The 19278-nt window shown below is 51.2% G+C and overlaps 1 protein-coding gene across 1 annotated transcript in view; it reads right to left on the reverse strand.

The window, feature by feature from the left end:
* The window catches only part of TCP1 (t-complex 1), a 175772-nt gene that overhangs the window by 134330 nt on the left and 22164 nt on the right, over window positions 1–19278 (reverse strand). Inside the window, exon 2 of the mRNA XM_078648976.1 lies at window positions 3880–3965. Within this exon, the coding sequence (XP_078505102.1) occupies window positions 3880–3965 (86 nt within the window). The remainder of the gene's footprint in view (window positions 1–3879; window positions 3966–19278) is intronic.

The raw sequence follows: 19278 nt of genomic DNA on the forward strand, positions 1-19278 counted from the left end.
CAGTCGCGTCGCCAGTAGCTAGGCGATGACCTTAGGTTCCACGTTTAATAAGGATATCGGTCAATAAGAGGAACAGCTCGTTCTCTGCTTGCCATCTTTGTAGATCTCCTCTATATATCTTTTACAATACATTTTACAAGCATTGGCTAACATCATTAAACCGTTTTAAGGCTCCAGCGATGTGGTAGTCTTTCATGGAATTTTATTTACAAATTATAAATAAATGGGAACCCTCTGTGGCAAATAACTATTCAATGCAATTTAAATGAACCTTTGTTGTTATAGTACCACATTAGTCTTCAAACGTCGTTACAGAATAAAAAAAGTCTTCATTTTATCGTAAGGGCAGCTCCATTTGTGAGTTTGGATTAGAGCTACTGTGTTCTGGGTGAATACGAATACTGATTTGCTATGCAAGCCCACCCCCTGCCGATCAAACAAGGCGCTGGATTTGAGGAAACTACTGGAGGCAAAGTCACTGTTCCAATGTTTTCACTGGAACTGCAGTCTCATGAAAATAAACGTTGAAAATTAAATGTATGGTGAGGTTGACTGTGTGCAAACTGAGGAGGCAAGAACATGATAGGAAAAAGTGTAATATGGATGCAATTTGCTCGGTTACATATCAAATACACTATAAAACAAACATCTGGGGACTCGCATATAAAAGAATGCCTAACCATCAACATTCCTGAAAATGGTGTTAAAAATAGATTGCACGTGAGGAGGAGATCAAGAGTCAGAACACGGTATGCAAAAGCAAACAGTGCAAAACTACCCTGTATTATGGAAAGCAGTGCTTATAATAGACTTATAAAAGCAGAAGCCATGTACATAAGATATTTAATGCCATTTAGCTTAAAAAATAAAAAAAAAACCAAATTCTCTTGAAAAGCGCTCTTAAATACAAAAGCAGTTCCGAAACAATGGCTTAAATATGGCCACTGTGTATGTTTAGCAATAGTTGGCCAGTGTGATCGGGAACGTCTAAACACCGGAAAAGGCAGGACGTACGCATGCTCTTGACAAATAGGGAAAACGCAAAATTAAGTGACCATGGTGCCAGCAAATGAGAAGCAGTGGGCGGGCTGAAGCCCACAATGGTAAATACAGCATGCCTCGGTTCAAGACAGCCAATGCACGCAATCTAGTGCAGAGACTGAAAAATGGTTAGGAACAATATTTCATGTTAGCACTTGATCCCATAGTCCTTTAACTTTATGGTCTGGTTTGACAGCGCAGATGTCGCCAGACAATTATCTGAGCATCACTAGGGAAGGTTTTGGCTTCACCCACATGTTGGGAGCGAGTGTTTCAATTGGGCAGAAGTTACTTGCTTTCACATACACAAAACAAGCATTTGCAATGCAATGGTCTCGGCATCATTAAAGGTAGAGCTATTGTCATTGCTCATGACTTTTTTTCTTTAAATCAAAAATAAATGGGCATTGTCATTAACATTGCCAATACACAGCACACAATGCTCTGCACTCTGCACTCTGCCCTCTGCCCTCTGCCCTCTGCCCTCTGCCCTCTGCCCTCTGCCCTCTGCCCTCTGCCCTCTGCACTCTGCACTTCCCTTGGTGCAGCAGGTGTAGTGGCACCGGGACCCAGAAGCCTATTGGAGTGGGTGGCACGTCGTTCCTTGCACTAAGGCTTATGCCACATTGTCAACGCTACTGCCTTGTATTCTGAATGTTGCCCTTTATCAGACTGGCGGTGGTATGATTGGGGGAGGGGCTGGGGGGCGGGGGGAGGGTGTTATTAAAGATGAATTCTGGAACTAATCCGTATAATATCGACCACCCATCCCCGAACTGGTAAACCATTCACTGCAGCCAAGTCAACCCTGCGTCCCGAGCACACCCGCTTCGACTGGCCTTTTTCTTTAGTCGCTGTGTGTGATCTTGGGCAGGTGTTGTCAGCACTGATCTGCTGAATGAGCTTCCGCTGCTCGATGCGCGTTGTCACAGCCCGGCCGGATTCACAGCCCAGCTCTGTCTTCCCCTTAAAGTAGGCCAACAGCGGACACAGCCGGGCCTCGCCCCGTGTCCTGCGCTCAGCATGAGGCGGAATATGGGTTTTCTTTCTTGTTTAAACCGGAAGCGGCGCCGTTCCGCAGGCGAGCGTGAGATTGACCTTTGAGAGAGTCTGGCACGTCTCCTCCGATGCCAAACACGGCGTGTGCTGTGCCCAGGAACAGCAGTGAAGGGTTCAAAGCGAGCTCGAGCCTGCCACCCCCCCCCTCATCCCCGTACCCCACCTCCGTTGTAATGCATCCCTTTATTAAATGTATAGTTAAATGCGTTTATACTGTCTACGCAAAGAAAGCACGTTTGCGTTCCAAGCGGATTTTGACTGTTCCTTTCTGCTCTGCTCATCCTAGGCCGTGAACACACAAACACTTCAGTGTAAACACCGGCCTCATTGTTGACACCTCCTCCTGCTGGGTCAGAAGGTAAATAAGGTCGGCACTTTCACACTCACCCCTTGCATGCAACCATTGTAACCCCACAGACCACACTTTGTCCCCAGCAGTCTCTTAGTATCGCGGCCGCCCCGGAAGTCAGGCACGGTCGCCTGTGACGGGGGCGGGGCCACGTTCAGACCGGAAGAGGAGGCAGGCGGAGTCGTTGCGTCTCGCGGCCCGGGGCTCCTGTGAGCGGTGTAGAGCCCCTGGGCCGCGCCAGCAGGAGTTTGGGCGCCGCGTGCTGAGGTAAGGTAAGTTCCAAAAGGCTGGAGCGGGATTGGTGCACTTGTGTGTGTGTGTGTATGCTCGTGTGTGTGTGTGTATGTATGTATGTGTGCGACGGTGACGGCGGGGGGCGCCTGGGTGCACTTGTGTATGTGCGCGCGTGTGTGTATGTGTCAGGGGTGGTGTCTGTATGTGTGTATGTGTCAGGGGTGGTGTCTGTATGTATGTGCGTGCGTGCATGGGCGCTTGTGTGTGTGTGTATGCGCATGCGTGTGTGGTGCTTGCGCTTCCCAGGAGACAGCGCGCGTTCCAGTTACAAATCGCCTCGAAGGATGCGCGCGGCCGGGACTGTCTCCTGGGAAGCACGCTCGGTGACATAAGATCTCGGCGGAGACGCGCTTCCGCGCGTCTTTAGCCGAGACCTAAAAAAGGGGGGAAAAAGTGCTTGCCCGTCACACAGATGTTATTTTACTTATTTATCCAGCTGCCTGCAGTTTAACTTTCAGAGGCACAAACGGCACTGTGATGTGATTAAAGTGTCTTGGATAACCAGATAATTTAGTGGTTTTCTGTAGCAGCAGCACAGATTGTAGTAGAGTACTCATTAACCTACATGGTGTTCTAGGTCTGGCTTAACAGTGCACCTTTCACCTGACCCTTTAACCATAAACTATTATATAGTACTTTGCTTCTATACAAATATGGGTTCATTCCCATGCTATTTACTTGTAATGCTTCGCATCGCTTGTCTAATAAAGTGACTGACACACCACCAAATGTTACCAACAACATGGAACTTAGCTATGTGCGTCAGCAGTTGAAAAATTGCAAATATAGAGTTGGGTGGCAGAAAAATGTTATACTCTGTGCACCAGTTTAATAGGAAAGCAAAGACAATGAGACTGCATCGTACCTTTAATTTCTGAGAAAGGATTGACGTTTGTCTTGATCAACAATTGTTCTGCTTGCAACAGAATTCTCTTCTCATAGATAACTTTCAAGTATTTTTTTTTCTTCATATCACACACTTAAACTATTTAAAGAGATCCAGACAGAACCTGCCCTCTAAAGAACAATTCAATTATCTTACACCTTTGTGTGAAAAAAACATTTTAAAATAAGTCTATTCTATTATAATCATCTGTCATGGAACTTTTACTCTATTCAGAACAAAAAATACTTACTCCAATGTCATCCACCAGCATTTTATCCAATCCAACCGGACCAAGTGAACTTTTTACTATGTTGGCAATAGATGACGCTGCAAGAACTAAAAATGAAAAAAAGAAATGACATTTAAATATACCATTCTATTAACTAGAATCAAATTAGACAGGAGGGATATTAGGAACATCTTGGAGATAAGTTCGTGTGTTTGTTTGACTCTCCCACCTAATATGTGCATGGACCTTTGAGTAAATTAACAAGGAAAATATGCATCATAACTGTAAGATCATAACTATGGGCTTTCTCCACATTCATGAAAGAAAGCGTAAAGTTAAGCTAAAAAAAAAAATCAAACGGACATAACATGAAAACAGATTTTAAATTAAAAAACCTTGTAGACATATTTGCATGCATCTCTAATTTTCTGTTTGTTTCTGGAATGAAGAGATGTGCGCGGAGAGTTTTGCGTAGGGTCTGCAGATTTACCTATTCGCCTACCATATCCTTGCATGTGCGCGTCAGTGCTAATAGCATATTAACAGACTAGTTGAGAGAAGAGAGGCAGAGGCCAGCACCCCAGGCTAGGTTACAGGAAAGTTGCATGGATAGCAAAAAATGTCTGATGTGAGTAAATACAGCGCAGAATAGCTACTGAAGAGCAAATTAAGTCTTGACATTCTTACAAGTACTCAGTTCAAGAAGTGTTGAGAAAAAAAAAAAAGACAATGGAAGTCAAATCTATAAAACAAAGAACATTTATTTGAGCTTAATACAGCCGACATAATTGGGATTAAACTATATCCAAAGCCAAAGTGGACATCTGAGTTACAAGCATTGGCTGTGCTATTCTGAATAGACTCAAGAAATAAAAGCTCTTTGGAGTAGTGAACACATGCCTCATCATGCACCCATTAGGACAATGCAAAAGCCATTTTTTTTATTTGTTCCAAAACATCAACTTAGATTGGACTGAATTCAGAATTTATTAAATTTGCATAGTAACTAAAACCATAGCAATACAGAAACTTAAAACCGTAAGATAAAATATACGGTGCACATTTATAGTATCCATAAGCATTAAAAGCTTTTAAATAAATTGCATTTCCAACAGTTAAAAAAGCACTTTGGTGCTAGTGCAGACTGGTGCAAGGAAAGCAGCCAGTGCAGCGTTTGTGGCCAAATCAACCGCTGCAATCAGTGCAAAAAGGTACTTTACAGTGTTTCTAAGCTGCTAACCACAATGGGGGCTTCCCAGTTCTCTCTTACTTGGAGCAGCCTCGGTTGTTTAGTTGGGTCGATGGTGCTAGGATCTCCAGTGTATAAAGCTGCCTGCAATTCTTAATGACTAGGCCTACGTAGGGCGATTACTGGTAGATTTGCTCTGAATCCAAGGTAAGGCGTGATTTTATGGTGACTTTTTTTCTCAGCAATTGCAAGAAATCTTACTAGCCTGCAATTTAGTTGTGGTGTTCCTGGATCAAAGCATGCCATAACTGCTTGCCTCCTTGACCGAGTTCCCCTGTCGTTGAAGGGGATTTTTAGCAGTTGTCTCCTCTGCTGCCCAGTCTCCGTACAGGAGAATAGTAGATGGAGGATATCTCCCTGGCCATTTTTGCACAGGCTGCAAGTAGTTGGGGATGATGCCCGTAGCCACAGTGGAAGGTTTGAATGCATGGGAGCATGCCATGGCGAAATTTTAAGATCGCTATTTTCCATGATTTTCGATATCAGAGGTTGAAGTATTTTTGAGGGGCTAAGATCTTAGCCATTCAAAATCCAAGATGGCGGCCAAATAGGAGCTCCTCCAACAAGCTCCAGGGTCAGGGAATACATATTCATATCCCCCAAAAACCCTGCCATGTGATCAGCAGTGAAACTAATTACCAATCTTGTGTAAACTTTTGAAATCTTGAAATTTTTTTTACATCTTTTAAACGACTTACCCCTGGAATCGACGCGGAGGACCCCTGCTGAACCTGCTCCTCGATAGTAAAGATCCTCCCGGCGAGTCTCAGGAGCTGATGCCCGGACATCACTACAACCAGGGTCCTCTCGTTCCCGCTAGCTCCTCCAATCCACTCCCGATCCCTCAGCTTACAGATGACCGAGGCCCTACTGACTGGACCCGGTCGAGAATCCATCTGACTGGAGGCGGTCCCCTGGAACCGGAGGCTTCGGCTTTCACACCGGTGCAGGTTGTGCCTGACGACGTGACGGACGCCAATTAAAACCAGCTCCACACTGCCCATTCTCGGTGCCCGCCAAGGGCGTTGGAGGCAGGCGGCCTTTGATCCTGCTGATCGGCCCCACAGGGAACCTGGACACGGGAATGTGGGCCGAGTGTCCATGCAAATATGTGCGGCGGCGGGTGGTGCACGGGAGCACTGCCTGGAACACTGCCTGAGGCGATTACCGGCGAGTGCGTGGAGCAAAGCACCGGTTGCTGCTTGCGACTGGTGCTTTTTAGGTCTCGGTACTATCCGGTTCGTCAGAACCGGAAGTAGAGAGATCTTATGTTTCTTAGAGGGGCTCTTGATCCTGCCTCTAATTTTGGCTGTCTCCCATTGGCTGGCTTCCTAAAAGGAGGCCAGCCATTGGAGGAGAGAGCCGTCACTCCGATTTAGCCCCGTCTTTCTCGGATTTGGGGGCGTAATTTTTGCTGTTCTTTAGACAGTGACCTCACCCGTCACTCAGAACAGCAAAACCACGCCCCCAAATCCGAGAAAGACTGAAGCTTGTGGGCGCCATTTTTTTTTTCCTACGACGAGCTGCAGGACTCCCTTCCTCCTCCCTATGACGAGCTGCAGGACTCCCTTCCTCCTCGCCTGTGCTGCCGGCCGCCTTGTACCCGTGTTCCCACGTTGCTCTCTCCCTCCTGGACTGCCCCTCCGTCTCTCCCTCCTTCAGGCAGAATGGACCGATTTAGGTTGTTGGTCGTGCCCAGGGATATTATTATAAGGTGAGCCTTTGTTCCCCTGCGGGCCCACTTCCCCCATTGCGGGAGTGGTGCTTGGGACGGGCTGCCTGCATTTGCGGGCCGCACTTGGGAGTTTGTTATCTGAAGCCGAGGAGGCTTTAATTGGTTAACCTGTTACTTCTCTGTGAAGTCCCGCGCTGTCCGTCCCTTAGAGTCCGGCTATGGCTGACAGAGTCGGGTGAGCTCAGGAGAGGGGCGCGCGCACCAGGAGGCAAACGGACAACGCCAGGGGCTTCTGGAAAGTCCTGGTCGTGTCTGCCAGGTGAGGCGAGGCAGGTGTTGTGTGACAGGGGCATAGGCACGTTATGAGCAGGACATGGCGAATAGCGGATTAATGTTATTATGTGACATGTGGCGAGCTGCTCAGTAGACCCGCTCTAGAAGGACGAGGAACTACAGGGAGTTCGATCGGAAGAGTATGTTGTTATAAGAGACGGGGTTTGCATAGAGGTTGAGGGGCGGGGGAAGTGGGTGTTTGAATGAAATAGTTTGGTTGGACTTGATCTGTAAAGACAAGCAAACGTCAGTAGAGCCGACATTTTTTAGGAGGGTAAAATCGCAGTTTTGATGGAACCCTGAAAATGTAAACCAAAAATAATGACCCTTTGGTGTGAGTAAAGCTGGAGGTGCCAGTTCCAGCTAGTTCCTTTAGAGGAGGAGGGACTGGAAGAAACCGGCCGAGCGCTTGAATGGAAATAGCGAGGAATCTCACGTGCACTGCACTTCTGCACTGCTTCTATAGAATTCACATTCTTTAGATCTCTCATCATTGTGTTCCTTTCTGTAGTTTAACACGTCTGTTTTTCGTACATCAATTTCAAATACGTGTTGGAAGTGTAATAATTCCAACCTGGATAGCCTCTTAACGAAATGAAGCATGTAAATGTAGTTAGTCCTAGGTTCAGGAGAAGAGCTATGCACTATAGGTCTATTCTTTCACATTCTTTCACACGTACACAGTTAACGCTGGTAATGCCCCTCCCCTTCAGTAATTACATTAGTTCAAGGCCAGGGAATAATGTTGCTTTTTGTTAGTCTATTATTTCTGATACCCTTGCACTAAGATTATCTGTGATCCTCGTCCCTTTTGCAGACCAACTCTTTAATTTAGTTAATTGTTTCTGTGTGCAGATCAAATTAATCTAACGTATGCCTTGATTTATAATTTAAAGTAATATGTATTATAGTTAAAGTCCGTGAGGGCTAGGTTTATGGCTGTACCAAAATAAATAGTGACATCTGATTTTCAAGCATGAAGAACCCTATTTTCTAGCATACCTGCCAAGTAGATTCTTGACTTAAAGGTATTGCCAGTACGTTTCTTTTAAGGTGCAGACTTGCGTTTTGCCAGCATTTTTTGTAGTTTCCTGTTTACTAGGCCTTTAAATGCTGCTGTGCCTACTTCAAAGCAATACGACTTTGATACGGTACAACCCATCAGTATCGCAGTTTACTTTTGTATGCAAGAGTGTACCTCGTATACAAGTTTCATGCAGATGACTGACCCAGCATAAATTGTATAATTTCTCTGAAAAATAAGAAAAATGAATTTCACCTGCAACTACAGACTTTTCGTAGCCTCTTGGCATGCAATGACCTTGGCCCGGATATGGCACTCTTATTGGTGGTGCCACCAATGGGCACCATGGGACAGATTGCCATATGCAAGCAGTTCTATCATACATGGTCACATAGTTGATAGGTAATTTGAGTTTGATAGCACAGCCTGCAGTTTAATTAGATTCGGCTTGGGTCCTCCCCTTTCGATTACCGTCTTTCTTTGACCACTCACTGGCTTGAACATTGTCCCACATTTTAATTCAGCCCAATGGAGTATTCTGTTCTCACCTAATATTATTACACATATGATTATATTAGTGCCAGATGTATTGTATCTTTGGCTTTTATATATTACCCAGGTACAGTTATTTCAAATTCTTAAAGGATTTTTAGTTTTTACATTGGTGCTAGAAACCCTCCCCCCATGGACTGATATGATCACTGTTGACAATCTTGGATCGGGTGGACACTATTACATCACTAATAGTAGTAGCTTAGGATGATTTCCATTGAACATAAGTAGCTCCTATCACAGAAAACGTGGGAGACTCATGATCTACTCATATTGTGAAATGTCCTTTTACTTTAATTATTTTGGGAGGATGGGCACTACACAGTCTCCCGTTCTCCCTTAAGGCACAATATTATGCAAATCTGCTACAATGGCATTTTGCTGTACTTCGAATTTGCAACAAACGGAACAGTCTTTATTTACCTTGGCCTAAAAGTGTGACTTAATGTGTTACATACATGCTGAATATGATCAATATTGATGAACCAGAATTCCTTGCAGATATGTGCAAAACATCAAATGTTGCTGGTAAGCGACAACTTCTACAGTCACGAGTAAATATATTACACATTCAAATATTTGACAAGTACGATTCAGAAATGAAGCTATTGTTTTTTCTGAGGTATTATAGGCACAATAGGATTGTAAAATATGTATAAATGTACATGAACTACAAGTTTGTACCCAACACCTCTTGAAAGAACATTAGGCACAATACCCATGGTAGTAGTTTCACAATAGTCAAGTCAAACTTTAATCAGCTAAAAAAAGGCATAAAAAACAGAAGAGAGCAGAGAGTGCAGAGTGCAGAGCAGAGAGTGCAGAGACTGCAGAGCAGAGAGTGCAGAGCAGAGAGTGCAGAGCAGAGAGTGCAGAGACTGCAGAGCAGTGACTGCAGAGCAGAGAGTGCAGAGTGCAGAGCAGAGAGTGCAGAGTGCAGAGCAGAGAGTGCAGAGTGCAGAGCAGTGACTGCAGAGCAGAGAGTGCAGAGCAGAGTGCAGAGTGCAGAGCAGAGAGTGCAGAGTGCAGAGCAGAGAGTGCAGAGTGCAGAGCAGAGAGTGCAGAGTGCAGAGCAGAGAGTGCAGAGACTGCAGAGCAGTGACTGCAGAGCAGAGAGTGCAGAGACTGCAGAGCAGTGACTGCAGAGCAGAGAGTGCAGAGTGCAGAGCAGTGACTGCAGTGCAGAGACTGCAGAGCAGTGACTGCAGAGCAGAGAAGAGAGTGCAGAGTGCAGAGCAGAGAGTGCAGAGACTGCAGAGCAGTGACTGCAGAGCAGAGAGTGCAGAGCAGAGAGTGCAGAGACTGCAGAGCAGTGACTGCAGAGCAGAGAGTGCAGAGCAGAGAGTGCAGAGCAGAGAGTGCAGAGCAGAGAGTGCAGAGCAGAGAGTGCAGAGCAGAGTGCAGTGCAGAGCAGAGAGTGCAGTGCAGAGAGTGCAGAGCAGAGAGTGCAGAGCAGAGAGTGCAGAGCAGAGAGTGCAGAGCAGAGAGTGCAGAGCAGAGAGTGCAGAGCAGAGAGTGCAGAGCAGAGAGTGCAGAGCAGAGAGTGCAGAGCAGAGAGTGCAGAGCAGAGAGTGCAGAGCAGAGAGTGCAGAGCAGAGAGTGCAGAGCAGAGAGTGCAGAGCAGAGAGTGCAGAGCAGAGAGTGCAGAGCAGAGAGTGCAGAGCAGAGAGTGCAGAGCAGAGAGTGCAGAGCAGAGCAGAGAGTGCAGAGCAGAGCAGAGAGTGCAGAGCAGAGCAGAGAGTGCAGAGCAGAGCAGAGAGTGCAGAGCAGAGCAGAGAGTGCAGAGCAGAGCAGAGAGTGCAGAGCAGAGCAGAGAGTGCAGAGCAGAGCAGAGAGTGCAGAGCAGAGCAGAGAGTGCAGAGCAGAGCAGAGAGTGCAGAGCAGAGCAGAGAGTGCAGAGCAGAGCAGAGACTGCAGAGCAGAGCAGAGACTGCAGAGCAGAGCAGAGACTGCAGAGCAGAGACTGCAGAGCAGAGACTGCAGAGCAGAGAGTGCAGAGAGCGGCGAGCGCAGAGAGCGCAGAGAGCGGCGAGCGCAGAGAGCGGCGAGCGCAGAGAGCGGCGAGCGCAGAGAGCGGCGAGCGCAGAGAGCGGCGAGCGCGAGCGCAGAGAGCGGCGAGCGCAGAGAGCGGCGAGCGCGAGCGCAGAGAGCGGCGAGCGCAGAGAGCGGCGAGCGCAGAGAGCAGAGCAGTGAGCGGCGAGCGCAGAGCAGTGAGCGGCGAGCGCAGAGCAGTGAGCGGCGAGCGCAGAGCAGTGAGCGGCGAGCCCAGAGCAGTGAGCGGCGAGCCCAGAGCAGTGAGCGGCGAGCCCAGAGCAGTGAGCGGCGAGCCCAGAGCAGTGAGCGGCGAGCCCAGAGCAGTGAGCGGCGAGCCCAGAGCAGTGAGCGGCGAGCGCAGAGCAGTGAGCGGCGAGCGCAGAGCAGTGAGCAGCGAGCGCAGAGCAGTGAGCAGCGAGCGCAGAGCAGCGAGCGCAGAGCAGCGAGCGCAGAGCAGCGAGCGCAGAGCAGCGAGCGCAGAGCAGCGAGCGCAGAGCAGCGAGCGGAGAGCAGCGAGCGGAGAGCAGCGAGCGGAGAGCAGCGAGCGGAGAGCAGCGAGCGGAGAGCAGTGAGCGGAGAGCAGTGAGCGGAGAGCAGTGAGCGCAGAATGCAGAGTGAGTGTGCAGAGCAGTGAGTGCAGGTGCAGAGTGCTGTGTATTGGCAATGTAAATGACAATGCCATTTATTTAGGATTTAAAGAAAAAAAAAAAAAAAAGAACTGTCATGAGCAATTCCAATAGCTCTACTTTTAATGATGCCGAGACCATTGCATTGTAAATGCTTGTTTGTTTTCTTATTACTCGGGCCAAGGAAGGCTTTTGTGGGTCAATTGGTCTAAAGAAAGGCATGCAACTTTTGGTAGACAGAGAAGAATGGACATCATCTGATGAGATAACCACGTTGCTGGCTTACAACGTGGGAAGGAGAGCGGTGAGTTGCTCTAAAACGGACTTGCCGGGGGGCGTGGCCAAGATGGCGGGCTGAGTGGTCGCACTCTAAGTGAGCTCCGCCATCCCGAGACCCTGATCCTGCAGTAAATGCGCTGATTCTCCCCCCGGGACGCTGCATTACATAGAGCGGGGGCCCATAACACCGGAGGAGCATCTGTGAGATCGCCGGACCCCCCCTCGGGGAGCTGGGCTGACGCCAGACGGGACACCACTGCGGAGGGCGAGCGGGGCCTAGCACACGACCTAGTGCAGAGACGGACCCTGCCGGCCATAGACGTAAGCCCGGGTGATTGCTGCGGATTCGCCGACCCTGCCCGCCTGCCCCGGATTTCTGAGCCTCTCATTGCCGCGGGGGACGGGGGTCTGGGCTGCCGGACCCGGAACCATAGAGACTCCGACGCCGGGCCGGCGTCGGACTTCACGCAAGGCCGGGGCTCGGGCCTGGGTCCTAGGCCTCGACTACCTTGACTACCTTGACGGCCTCTGAGCGGGTCAGCGAGCACTGTGGGCCCTGCCTGCCGGACCCGGACGGACCTGCCTGGTCCTGTGTCACGTCGGAGCGTGGACCGGCTGGAGCGGAGGTGAGGAAGGAGAGGTCCCGGACTCGGGGCACCCTGCTACGCGAGGCCGCGGCTTCGGCCTGTGCCCGGGGCCTCAGAGACACTGCACGGCGGTGGCCCCCCCGGCCCTCCGGTAGACATTGCGGAGCACGGAGCGGCGCTCCTGGGCAGACGCAGAACCCTGTGGTGAGTCACACAGCTGGGGGACAACAGTGAGGACAGTGGCGGCCGTCACCCCTGGGGGCCACGGGAGACCGGGAGTTGGGCTCCGGTGGTTCTGTCCGCCCTTACACTTGGCCACCGGTATAGAACCGGGACGGACCCTTCCTCAAGCGGACCTCTGGCGGCATTCTGGGCCTGACCGTGGGAGAAGGAGGGAGACGCCCGGACATTACTGCAACCCCCACGTGGGCCCTGAGGGTCTGCTGTGGCCTAGCTTGATGGGCGATCCCTCAGTGGCGTAGGTGACTCCGAGCCCGAGGCCACGGGGCTTGTGCACCGAGAGAAGAGAGCAGCGACGGGCGGATTGGTGCTGAGGGCCCGGGAGAGTGGCCTGTCAAGGGAGCGGACCACTGGTGGGAATCAGGCAGCTCGGTTCCGAAGTTGCAACAGGGATTGGGCTGTTGACTTTTCAGGGGAACACCTCTGTAGCCGCCATGTCGAACAACAAAGGGTCCCGGAAGGGGGACCGCACACTGCCAGAGATGCTGCACCGGAGCACTGCGAGGCAGGACCGAGGTCAACCATCCCCACCCCACTCGAGTGGTGCCCAGGGAGCGAGTGGAGGAGAACCCCCAGTTACGAGGTCCTTCCTAGAGTCCCTCTTCAGCTCATTGAGGGACGATTTTCAGACGCTTAAGCAGGAGGTCGCAGGTGAGGTCCGGGAGATACGGAGGGAGGTGGACGGTCTCGGTGACAGAGTGTCCACGGTGGAGGAAGCGGGCCATGCTAGGGACGAGGAAATCACACGGCTGCAGCAGGAGGTCATCCGACTCCGGGAACAGCACCTTGACCTGCAGACGCACACGGAGGACCTCTAGAATCGCTCCAGGAGAAACAACGTCCGGGGCGTTCCGTCCCGGGAAGAGGGGGAAGATGTGGCGGCCTACCTCGGGGAGCTGTTCAGAGAGGTGCTGGGGGAACTGGCTGACTTCGCCATTCGGATTGACAGGGCGCACAGGGTGGGCCTGCAACGTCGAAATTCAGCGCCTCCTCCTGACATCTTGGCTTTCCTGCCAGACTATCCCTTGAAGGAGCGGATACTGAGGGAGGCTCGGAGGAGACCCTCCCTGGAATTCAGAGGCCACCGGATAGCTCTCTATCAGGACCTGGCCGCATCTACTCTGCAAAAACGCAAAGCTTTTAAAATTGCGACTGACTTTCTCAGGGAGCATGGCACTCAATATTCCTGGGGACATCCCTTCCGGCTCATTTTCAGGTGGAACGGAACCCTGCACCAGTTGCGTTCTCTGCAGGACACGTGTGGAGTGCTGGGGATCACTGCCACTGAGGACGGAGCTCACACACCGCACCGGAGCCGTATTACCAGAGACGGATGGCAGACAATCCCTGGCCGGCGATCTTCTGCTCCCTTGTCACGGCCGGACTCTCCTATGGCTCGGGCGGAGTCGGACACAGCGGTGCAGGAGGGAACTGGAGCTGCTACTGCAACTGGGGTGGCGCTGACAGCTTAAGTGAACTCCGGGGGGAGATCGACATCGCTGTGGTGGAGCTGCAGGTTTGAGGGTCTGGGGGGGTGGGGGGAGCGGAGGGGTGCGAAGTGGCTGGACGTCCACTATTTTTGACTTTCCGCAGGCTTGTCCGATTAGGACCGGACTGGGACAATGGGCCTACAAGTTTTTGGGGGGTAGAGAGGGGGGTGTTTGAAGTTGTTGATCTGGTCCCAGTTGTGGGTGGGGACGGGATGCGAGAGGGTGGGCGGGGAGAACGGGGAATGGTTGGGGGGGGCATGGGGAGTTGGGGAGTGGAGTGGAGGATGGGGTTTGGGGGTTTGAAATGGGGAGGGAGGGTCGTCCAGTGCACACGGGGGTTCCTGGTCATTTTGAAATTGTCTGTGCTTTTTGCTCTGCTTCCATTTGGCTGTGGCTTCAGCGGTGCGCTCTGCCTCTCTGCCTGGCATGGACGTTGGGGAGAGGCGGGAGGGGTCGCCGGATGCTTCTTGAGAGCGGTGAGCTGCTGGTTGGGTAGCCTGCTTAATGGTTTGCTTGGAACTGTCTGCTTTCTGTGTCAATGCTCTCTGCATAGTACTCTGCTGCACCACAGGCTGAATGACGCTCTTGTCCTCCCGTTTTTGCGGTGGGTCCTTGTTGCTTTCTACTACACCACCACTCATGCCTCCAAATACATGTAAGGTAGTGACCCTGAATGTCCGAGGTCTGAATAATCCTGTGAAGAGGCGGGCCGTCCTTTCGCTTTTAGAGAACACACAGGCAGATATCTGTCTCCTCCAGGAGACGCACTTACTGTCACAGGACACACACAGGCTCCGCTCACACAAGTTCCCCTCACAATTCTTTTCCTCATGCACCACTAAAACAGCTGGGGTGGCGATTCTGGTAGCGCGGCATTTCCGGGGGGAGGTTCTCCACAAATTTGCTGAACAAAAGGGTAGGTTACTGGCTTATCGGTTTCGGATCGGGGGTCTCGTCTTTACGATAGGGTCTCTCTATAGTCCTAATGAACGACAGGACCGCTTTCTTCAGGCGGCGATCGAGGAGGTCACATCTTCCCAGGATAGACATGTCATACTCGGGGGAGACTTCAATATTGTCTTCGACTCCGCACTGGATAGGTCGGCGCAGCGCTCCCCTCAGGTTGGAGAACTCTCGGCGGACCGTAAGGCTCAGCTGGACGAGGTGGACCTCCTTGATATATGGCGACATCTGCACCCGACGGATAGGGACTACTCTTACTATTCTCATGCACACAAAACGTACGCACGGTTAGATCACCTGTTGGTTACCTCCCCAGTGAAAGCGTTAGCCTCTGGGTCAGAAATGGGTGTGATCTCCCTCTCGGACCATGCCCCGGTCGAGGTCCTGTTAACTATGCCCCCGACGGCGCTCCGCCCGCGGACGTGGCGCCTCCGTGATACGCTGCTGCACAGGGCGGAAGTGGTGGCTCGCATTGAAAAGTCGATTCAGGAATTTCAATCCCATAACGATAATGCAGATACCAGTCGGGCCACGCAATGGGCGGCATTGAAGGCAGTCATCAGGGGGGAATTTATAGCGATTTCCTCGGCGGACAATAGGGAGCGGCAGTCCAAGAGAGATGAACTTACAGATCGTGTTCGGGAACTGGAACAGATCCATCGCAGAACCGGGGCCCCCCGAATTTGGCGGCAGCTCAAGGAAGCCAGGAAGCTCCTGGCGGCCCTTGACCTTGACCGGGCGGAGTACGCCGCTTTGCGGTTGCGACACGCCTTTTATACTGGAGGGGACCGCTGTGGCAAGTTGTTGGCGAACAGGCTCCGCGTGGCGCGGCAGAGCCAGCTGGTCAAGGAGATCTCTGGCCCGATGGGCATGCCGGAAACTGAGGACGAGCGAATAGCAGCCGTCTTTCGGGGCTTTTACAAAGACCTCTATACCGGGGACCCCCCGGATGAGGAGGCGATGGACACTTATCTGACCTCAACCACACTTCCCTCTCTGGAACCTATGCAGGCGGACTCTCTGGACAGGGACATTAGGATTGAGGAAGTAGTTTCCGCCATTGCCCGACTCAAACACGGCAAGGCACCAGGCCCGGACGGCTACATTGCGCTGTTTTATAAAACATTTTGCATGACGCTGGCACCCATTCTGACGCGCCTCTTCAACTCCTTTGCGGAGCCCGGGGCCATTCCGCCTGATCTGCTCAGGGCCTCGATCTCTGTTATCCCTAAGCCAGGTAAGGATCCAAAGCAATGTGGATCATACCGGCCGATCTCCCTTCTGAATATTGATTTAAAACTGTATACGGGGATCCTCGCTGCTAGACTAGCTCTCCATTTGCCCGGCCTTATCGATCCTGACCAGGCGGGTTTTGTCCCGGGACGGCAGACGGTGGACAATACGAAACGAATTGTTCATTTGCTGGAAAAGGCTTCCCGGATTCCGGGGGAGCGAATGATGTTGGCGGTGGACGCAGAGAAAGCGTTTGACCGAGTCCACTGGCCTTACCTGGAGCGGGTGCTTATGAAAGCGGGTATAGGTGAGAAATTCCGCACCATGATCCTTAATTGCTACATTCGTCCGTCGGCGGTGGTGGTCCGCGTTAATGGGCACGCTTCTACCTCCTTCGACATTGAACGAGGCACCAGGCAGGGTTGCCCGCTTTCACCTTTGCTTTTCGCGCTCTACATGGAGCCCTTTGCCCAGCGGGTGCGAGATAACCCGCGAGTGACCGGCATCCGGATGGGAGCCTTTACACACACGGTCAGCCTTTACGCTGATGATGTAATTTTGTCCATTGACAAACCCGCCGTAGCTCTCCCGGCGTGCATGGAGGAACTGTCCTCTTTTGGCACGGTGTCTGGATTTCGGATGAACATGGGGAAATCGGTGGCGCTGGATATCTCCCTTGACCCGGTCACTAGGGCCTGTTTGCAGCAGCGGTTTCCCATGCTATGGTCTTCGGGAGCAGTGCCCTATTTGGGCATCCAGATTGCACCTACCGTGGCGGCGATGGTGTCGGCAAACTATCGGGCCCTGGGGGCCAAGATCAAGGAGGAACTGAGCCGATGGAATCGGGGCGCTTTTTCCTGGCTTGGCAGGATAGCTGCTGTCAAAATGACGATTCTACCTCAGGTGTTGTACCTCTTTCGGGCCTTGCTGCTCCAACCGCCCGGGGGATGGATCTCGCAACTGCAGGCAGATGTTTCTCGGTTTGTCTGGCAGGGGAAGAAGCCTAGATTGCGTAGGGCCCTCTCGCTGCTGGCCCCGGAAGCAGGTGGACTGGGTATCCCAGACTTTCGCAAATACTTCCAGGCGGCACAGCTGCGTTACCTGGTGGAATGGAGTAGGTGGGAGTCTGATAAGCACTGGCTCTTCCAGGATCAGGCGGTGGCGGGGAGACCGCTGCAGGAAATCCCCTTCCTGCGTCGCCCTCATCGGCCCAGAAATCTCTATGCCTCCTTTGTTACGAGGGTGCCACTGTGGGTGTGGGATGCTACGAGCATTCTACGTGGCCTCACCACGTTCCCGTCACCGCTTACTCCGCTGGTAGATAATCCAGACTTCACCCCAGGGATGGAGAGGGGAGCGTTTGCGAGGTGGCAACAGGTGGGGTGCAGAGCCTTGTGTCATCTTTATGGGCCGGACGGGGTGGTTCCTTTTCCCCACCTTCGCCAGGAGTTTTCACTTCCAGAGACGGAGCGACTTCATTACATGCAGGCCCGCCACTGGGCCCTCCACCCACAAGTGAGAGAGACGGCCGATCGGCCTTTTCTCCCTTATGAGCACTGGCTCATGACACGGACTTCGGACTCCAAACTGATTACTGATTTGTACAAGCTGCTGCAGCCCCCGGCAACACACCTTTATCACCCTGGGAGAGAGCGTTGGGAGAGGGAGCTGGGGAGGACACTGAGCCATAAGGAATGGGAACACAGCCTATAGAGCGCGGCACTCGGCCTACCACATGGGACTCATTGATACACTGACTAAAATCTCTACCTATTGGTATTACACACCGGAACGAGTGCATGAGTTTGACCGTAGTAAAGCGGATGCATGTTGGCGGGAGTGTGGACATAAGGGTACTCTTACGCATATACTGTGGGATTGCCCGCTCCTAGAACTTTACTGGACGGAAGTGTTGGATGAAATTGATTCTGCTTTTGAGATTGAATTGCCACGTTTCCCTGCCTATACCTTGCTGGGACTTCCGAATGATCTGATGTATACCCTTCGTTCCCGTAGAGGAAGACAAATAGCTATAGCTCTGGGCTCCGCGGTTCAGAACATCTTGATTCATTGGCACACTGCTGCAGTACCGTCTATCACTGGCTGGCTCCACAGGTTGTGGCACGTGCTGGGTATGGAGAAGCTATCCCTCACGGTGGCGGGGGATGTGGATCAGTTTAGGGAGCTCTGGCAACCATTTCACTCCCTCTTGCTCACCGAATTTAAGGAACTTACCTGTCCCAAATATCTCCGCCTTTTGAGGCTTCCGGCCCGGATGGGGCCTGCCCCTTGATCTTCCTGTAGGTTTCTCTCCTTAGTATTGTAGCACTGATGTGTGTTGCGCTTAGAGACTGTGCACTGGACGGGGGGTGGGATTGGGAGGGGGGATGGGAGTTTGGGTGTTGGGGGGGCATGTTGGGTGGGGGGGGTTTCCTGGGAAATGTCATAACATGTTGAGGCGACAGGTGCCTTCTATCACAGTGCAGGCGGAGTCAACGGATGACCATTCCTTAACGGCACTCTTGGACACTTGCTTTTCTGCCCTGCTATATTCTCTTGAAATGTTTGTCTGTCCTTACGTGTTGTCTTGAATAAAATACTTTAAACCTAAAACGGACTTGCCAACCGCTTACCCGGTGTCCTGACATCGCTTCGCTCGATTTTCCCTCAAGTCTTTTAGCCTCGCAAATAACCAATGGAGACATACTCCCAATCGTCCTATCTATGAAGTTATTGGACTTTGTTTATTTGTTGGTTGTTTTTGTTACTTGACTCGCCCCCATTTTGTTTTCGTCCCCAAGGCTGGTGCCCATTTTGTTCCTCCTCCACAAAAAAAAAAAAAAAAAAAGGCTTTCCGATTTGGTGACCAGCACTGCTCTACTTTTTTAGTTTTAACTTGCTACTACGGCTATCCTTAGGACATCTACCTACTGCCATTTCTTAAATTAGCCCTTGAATTAAAAATACGCTATTCTCATTTTTAGGTCAATTAGACCTGCTTGCATTTCTAAATCACCTATTCTTTTTGAGGCCTGAAGGCCACCACTTTCACCACCAGATTTTAGCCCTACTGCTCTCACTTTTTAGGCTTTAACTTTTTAAACTAAAATACGCTATGACTGATATTTATGTTAC

The sequence above is a fragment of the Lissotriton helveticus genome, chromosome 6 (assembly GCF_964261635.1).
Source record: "Lissotriton helveticus chromosome 6, aLisHel1.1, whole genome shotgun sequence".
Lineage (NCBI taxonomy): Eukaryota > Metazoa > Chordata > Amphibia > Caudata > Salamandridae > Lissotriton > Lissotriton helveticus.